The following is a 7500-nucleotide window of genomic DNA, read 5'->3' on the forward strand; positions in this document are numbered from 1 at the left end:
CCTTCCTTGTCTTGGTGATTGTTTAAGCTTAACTAATCTTCACCGTTGTCTTGCTAATTGTTTAAGCTTAACTAATCTCTACCTGCCTTGGTTAATTAAGCTCAACTATAACTTTTAGAAATGATTATTTAAGCTTAACTAATCTTTAACGATGTCTTCCTGACTAAATAAGCTCACTTAGACTTTAAGAACTGATTATTTAAGCTCAACTAATCTTTAACCATGTCTTATTGACTGAATAAACTCAATTAACCTTTAAGGACTGATTATTTAAGCTCAACCAGTCTTTAACCATGTCTTACTGACTGAATAAACTCAATTACCCTTTAAGAACTGATTATTTAAGCTCAGCTAATCTTTAACCATGTCTTACAGACTAAATAAACTCAATTAACCTTTAAGAACTGATTATTCAAGATCAGCTAATCTTTACCCTTACCTCACTGACTGTTTAACATCATCTAAATCTTTAACAACAACTAAATCTAATAGTTTCTCCAACAAAGATATCATTGGGAATTTTGATAGTAGCATTGTTGATGTTCAGGATTTGGAATGGTAACATTGTTGAAGTTTGGGAATTGTGTTGGTTAACATTGTTGAAGTATGGGAATTGGAGTGGTAACATTATTGAAGTTTGGGAATTTAAACTGTCACATTATTGAAGTTCGAGAATTTGACTAGGAACTTTGTTGACCTACAATCATAGGAAAAATGTAACTCACGTTCATCCTTTTGTTTTCCAGCTCAACCCGACCAGACCAAAGGCCTTTGACTACGCTGCCGATGCTGAAATAGTAGTAGGGGAGTTGCATCACAATTTCAGCTGTGATGGACGAGAATATGGATACTACGCCGACCAGGGCCAACAGTGCCAAGTGTTCCATATCTGCATGCCAGTCAAAACGGCGACTGGAAGGATTCTTGATACTTTCCAGTTCAGGTAATGATGAGTCTGGCTGAAATTACCTTTGGCCAATTTGATATACTTTGAAAAGATACATTTTTTAATTTTAACATTATGTTTATTGTTTGTTTATGATTTTATTCTTATATGATAAAATTTTCATGTTTTCTATAGGTGGAAACAAAATTGTGAATATTAAAGGCAGTTTACTGAGAAATTATGGTTTTGTGTGAAAGTTTTTTAATGATATATAAATGAGTGTATATATATAAATATATATATATATATATATATATATATATATATATATATATATATATATATATATATAAATATATATATATATATATATATATATATATTGAAAATATCTTTTGGTGAATTTACATATTAATTAAAAGATTATGATAGTAATATTTGTAAATCATGTGATAGATTTTCATGAGTGATTATATTCTCATGCGATGGGCAATAGTACTCATATCTTTTTTATCTCTTTTCAGCTTCTTCTGCCCTTCCCAGACTCGATTCAGTCAGGATTCTCGCACTTGCATCAGCGAGGCCCAGGCTTACCCATGTCACAAAGCCCACACACTTTATGACTTGAATAAAGCCATTGGTCACAGGCCAAACAAGAAGAAACGTCCCGTAAATCTAAAGGACGCCGTGCATAGCAACGTCAAGACTAACATACAGTTCACACAGAGTACATCTCTCCCCTTCAGTGATGGCGATACAACTGCTACTACATTCCTCAAGGATTCCTTCGATGACGCTTCCTTTGCACTGGAGAATATTGATGAATTGTCTGTAGGTTTATCGGTGCAAGATGGTGTGTTACCTGTTCACACAGATTCTACTGTAACTATTGGGTCCCCAGCTGTTGCTGTCCCTCCTGTTGGAACTCTTGGAAGAACAACATCCTTTTCTGGTGGTTTTCAATCCCCTTCGACAGCTGCGCCATCAGTCGGGAATTTTGTATCAAATGATCTCTCCGAACATTTACAGGCACCCGAATTCGTTATTCCACCTGGGTCACAGATTATTTCAACAAAATCTTTACAGCACCAAGATGTTCTTTCAGGCCAGTCACAAACTGATGGCTTCGTGAATACAGCTTCAAGTGGAAATGCCAAGACATCTAGAATTAATGTTTCCACACATGGATCTTCAGGGTTTTCAAATACTGGTTCCTCCCCACAAGCACCATCTCTGACCAGTCCTTCAGTCCTTTCCACAATACCTTCAATTGGCACTACCCCCTTCATTCATTCGGTTGAATCAACCACACCACACTCAAGTTTTACAACAAATGAAGATTTTGCATTTTCTAGAGCCTCTTCTGTAAATCAGGATTCACAGGTGAATAGTCAATTCAATTCCATAACAGTTAACAACAGGGGGAACAGCTTGCCTTCTACTGAATCATCTGTGTCCCTAAATGTAGTAGCAACTGGGGGGAATACTGTGAGAGGTTCTTCACAGCAGGACACAAGCAGATTTTCCAATAGCCACACTCTTGAGGCTGCATCACTTTCAAGTACAGGGACCTCTACATCTTCAGCTAGTAGGGGAAGCACAGGGACCTCTACATCGTCAGCTAATAGGGGAAGTACAGGGACCTCTACATTTTCAGCTAGTAGGGGAAGCACAGGAACCTCTACATCGTCAGCTAATAGGGGAAGTACAGGGACCTCTACATTTTCAGCTAGTAGGGGAAGCACAGGAACCTCTACATCGTCAGCTAGTAGGGGAAGTACAGGGACCTCTACATTTTCAGCTAGTAGGGGAAGTACAGGGACCTCTACATCAGCTATTAGTGGAAATATAGGGACCACCACGTCTTCAGATGGTAGAGGAGGCACAGGGACCCCTACGTCTTCTGTTAGTAGGGAAAGTACAGGAACTGCTACATTTTTAACTAGTAGGGGAAGTACAGGGACCACCACATCTTCTGCTAGTAGGGAAAGTACAGGAACTGCTACATTTTTAACTAGTGGCGGAAGTACAGGGACCACTGCTTCTTTAGCTAGTGGGGGAAGCACAGGGATCTCTACCTCTTCAGGTAGTAGGGGAAGCACAGGGGCCTCCACGTTTTCAACTGGTAGGGAGAGTACAGGGACTGCTACATCTTCAGCTAACAGGGGAAGTACAAGGACCTCTACATCTTCAGTTAGTGGGGGAAGTACAGGAACCTTTACATCTTCAGTTAGTAGTGGAAGTACAGGGACCTCTACGCCCTCAGTAAGTAGTGGACAGATTTCAACATTTGCATCCCGTGCTAGAGCTCATGCTGCCCAGAGTATCTCACAACATCAGGCCTCTCAATCTAGTGGGCAGGGGTCCCAGTCATTTTCTTTTTCACACACTCATGGAAATGATAGAGGTACAAGCTCTCAACCAGTCATAACTTCCCACCAGGCAGTCACCTCAACACCTCAATCTTTCGCTACAACTTCATCTCCTGTGCCATCCCTGAGCCAGCAGTTTACTCCCCCTCCTATAACTCATGCTCTAGGAACATCTATACCTCGTCAGATACCTGGATTTTCATCAGGGATTAATCGTAAAAATGTTGGCATACAAAACGAACAAGAGGATTTTTCTAATCAGGGGCTGTCCACTTTAAGCTCATTCCCCACAACTACTGAATATTTTGAAGAGGGTGGGGAATTCCATACAACTGTAGTAACAGAAACACCATTTGAATCTTCAAAGGCTCGTGTAGGAGGTAATAACATACAGTCTCCAAATTTGCAAACTGTTGGAAGTGTATCTAACAGAGGGTCAGCTCGAAAGGTTGCTGTGCAGAGGAGACCTATTCAACAGGCATCTGTGGACCAGGTTTCAAATACAGTTAGCAATGTCCAAAGGACAGTCTCTGTGAATGCTGGAAATATTAACAGTCTCAATTCTTTTTCAAATAACAATCGAGCTACCACCACATTTGATCAAAGTAGCAGTCATGGATCTGTGACTCAATCCCCCTTTAGTCACTCAGTTTCCAGTCAAAGAGCCACGACCCCTAGCTTGTCCATATCGACTACTCACCAAAATACCATTTCAAGTGTAGATAATGAACAGATTGTGGTAAATTCACAAAATGAATTGCAAGAAACGCAAAATTCCTTAGGAGGTAATTCTCAGGCAATATCAGTTTCCAATTCTGCAGTTAGAGGCTCTACAACTTCTAGATTATCTTCAAGAAACAGGGGTAATCAACTATCATCATCTAGAGGATTAAGAACTCAAATAACGACAACAGGGTCTAGATCTCCTGATGTTGTGGCACAGACATCCGGTACCATAAATGTTAATAGAGGATCAGTTAATGGAATATCATCTCAGTCTACTAGTGTTACAGGAGAAAGAGCAGACTTGGATGTTGAAAGATCATCTGGTGTAGCAGCACAGACATTTGGAACTGGCAGTGTAGGTCGAGGAACTGTTAATAGAATACCAGCTCAGTCTATTGATGTTACAGAAGGAAGGGCAAGCTTGAATGCTGAAAGGTCTTCTGGTGTTGTGGCACAAACATCTGGTAGTGTGAGTGTTAATAGAGGATCTATCAATAGAGCATCATCTCAGTCTATAGATGTTACAAAAGAAAATGAAGCTCTGAATACTATACCAATTAACAGAGGGTCACCTAGGAGGACATCACAAACCATTGTAGAGAATAAAACACCGAGGCCTGTAACCAGTAACAGGGGATCAAGGAAGTTCCAGCCTAGCCCGTATCTCCTACAATCTGCTGGATTCCAAAACCCTCAGTGGCAGCCTACACAGAGTCAAAATGTTCCTCATAGAAATAGTGTATCAAGAAGTCATTCAAGGTCTCGAAATGGAAATGCCAGTTCCAATCTCCAGACATCCTCCGTAAACCAGGGGGATAATGGAAATGATTCACCAACCACTGTTGTTGCAAGTAATAGTATATCAAACATTCAGTTAAGTTCTCAAAATAGAAATGTAAATTCCAATATCCAGACATCTTCCATAAACCAGGGGAATAATGAAAATGACTCGTCAGGCACTGTTGTTCAAGACCCCAGTCTTAGTACTTCATTTGATAATGCCAGAGTTTCAACAACAGATATTTCACATGGGATAGTAAGTGATGTTGAAATATCTAAACAAACCCATAACTCTGTCTCACATGATATTAGCAAAGAAGACGTTGCTATTACAGCAACAACTTTTAAACCTGTAACTCAAGGCTTTATTCAATCCAGAAGTAGAGGCAGAGCTTTTAGTCCACAAGGTTCATCTAATAATTTGCTGTCTTCACAACCAACCAGGTCAAGACAAAGCAGTTATGGTACATCATCTGCTATTACAACTGAATCTTCCCTAACTTCCCAGTATGGTAGTTCACAGGCATTATCCAAATCACACTCTGTGACATCTCACGTAACGACCCCAGCAAGCAGGCAACGATTTACCACATCTGTTGCAACAACCCCTATACCTAGAAGGCAGACAGTTACTAGCAATCCTAATTCTTCAAGGCATACAGTTTCTTCTCATAGCTTTTCAAGATCTAATTCAGCAACCAGTTCAGTAACTTCGGAAGAAGATATACATAATGAAGGAGCTAGGAAGGTAATAAAAAAGAAAATCATCGTTAATGGTCGGCCTGGGTCACGTAAAAGTCATGAACCTACTGTATCAGTACCAAATGAAGACTCTCAACAAGAGACACAAAATGATGAGGAGGAAAAGAAGAGGCAGCGAGCATTAGATGCTCTGCAAAGATTCAGCCCTGGATTTGCCAATGCTAATTTGCTTGCATTCCGGGTTATTCCAAACGGAGCAAAAAAGAATATTCCACAGGTTACAACTACTGAAGCAACCATTCAACAAACTTCTAAGCCACAAAATTCATTCAATAATCAAAGAAGAGGAGGTACTAGAGCTCGTTTTACCACAACTGCTGCCCCAATCACAACAACTCAGATATCACAAGTTAGATCTAGAACTAGCTCTCGCAGGTTTTCTAGACCTGTAACCCAAACGTCAACAACAGCCAAACCAATTCCTACAACCCTATCACCAAATAACTTAGGGACTAGTTCTAGAAGGATTGTTAATGAACAAAAAAGTGGAATATCAGTAAATAGTGCATCATCACAAACATCAGGAAGTGCTTCCATATCTTCTTCAACGACAACTAATAGCCGTAATAGAGGAAGCGCAAAATTTACCAGTTCGGAAATTAACAGTAGGAGGAGAATACTGAAGAAAGTCACACCCTTATCAGAAACCCCAGAAACCCCCAAGAACATAGACTCTTCACTTTCTTCCTTTGGTTCTTCATCTAAAATTTCATCCTCTTCCCAGACTACTTCAGCATCACAGGAAAAACACGAAAGTCAGTTTTCGACACATGCAGGCCAGCCTTTGGAAAAGCCATCAGGTAACCTCAGAGTTGTTGGCACCAGCATTGCATCCAGTGTGTCCTCAGATCTAGGGAGTGAAAGGAGTAAAAGTCTCGCTTCATCGTCTCTGTCGTCATCATCTTCATCTTCTTCCAGATCAAGGTTTAACTCCCGGGCGCGTTCTTCATCTACTTCAAGGAACACTAGCAATATCGTCTCCAAACAGGAATCCATCGACGAACCTCTTACAGACTTGGAATTAGAAGCATTATCAGCACTTGCACAAGTTAATTCAGCTTTTAGCAATGCAGCAAAATCTCAGTCAAAGCACATTAGCTCTTCCAGAGGGACAAGTAGACGAACGTCTTCCTCATCTCGTTCCAGATCTAGAACTCTCTAGCAGGCGTGGGTAATAGTTTTGTAATTATGAATGAAATTTCCATCTACTTCTCTTCTCCCTATTTTGTAAGTACGTATAGAGAAGAAAGATGATTGTATAATACAGATGTTCCTCTTTGTTAACAATTAATCAGCCATGTTGAATTACTGTGCCAGTCGATAAGCTTCTATTACATTAGAATGATTTTATAACTTAGCTAGCATTACTTAGCAGCCATATTTTTCATCCTAATTTTGTGTTCTTTGTTTCTCCTTCTTTGTATTATATTGTCTTTTAATAAATGATATCACATAATATTTGCCTTTGATTTTTTTGTAAGGTATCACAAGTCTAGAAAATGAAACAATTCCTTATCTTAATGTACCCTCATTGAGAAAAATTTGTCTTGTTCTGTCTATCAAGAGACAGTTGCCTACGAGATATGTACCGTGTAAGTAAAAGTATATATACTACTTTATATAATATATATATATATATATATATATATATATATATATATATATATATATATGTATATATATATACTCTATATGGTTTAGACATGTGGAGAAAAAGGATGACAGTAGGTTAGGGAAAGGAGCGTTAATTGCGCAAGTTTGAGGAGATAAGAGGAGAGGAAGAGATCGGAAGAGCTGCACTGGGCATATATATATATATATATATATATATATATATATATATATATATATATATATATATATGTATATATATATATATATATATATATATATATATATATATATATATACTTTATATATATATATATATTTATATGTATATATATATATGTATATATATATATATATATATAT

The 7500-nt window shown here is 38.5% G+C and overlaps 1 protein-coding gene across 1 annotated transcript in view; it reads left to right on the top strand.

Annotated features, from left to right (window-relative positions):
* LOC137622356 (streptococcal hemagglutinin-like) overlaps positions 1-6975 on the top strand; it is a 16304-nt gene extending 9329 nt beyond the window's left edge. The window contains exons 2-3 of the mRNA XM_068352944.1: positions 747-943; positions 1411-6975. Coding sequence (XP_068209045.1) covers positions 747-943; positions 1411-6688 — 5475 coding nt within the window. The 3' untranslated portion in view covers positions 6689-6975. The remainder of the gene's footprint in view (positions 1-746; positions 944-1410) is intronic.
* Positions 6976-7500: the final 525 nt, after the last annotated feature.

This window comes from Palaemon carinicauda, chromosome 29 (assembly GCF_036898095.1).
Source record: "Palaemon carinicauda isolate YSFRI2023 chromosome 29, ASM3689809v2, whole genome shotgun sequence".
In the NCBI taxonomy this organism is placed as follows: Eukaryota; Metazoa; Arthropoda; class Malacostraca; order Decapoda; family Palaemonidae; genus Palaemon; species Palaemon carinicauda.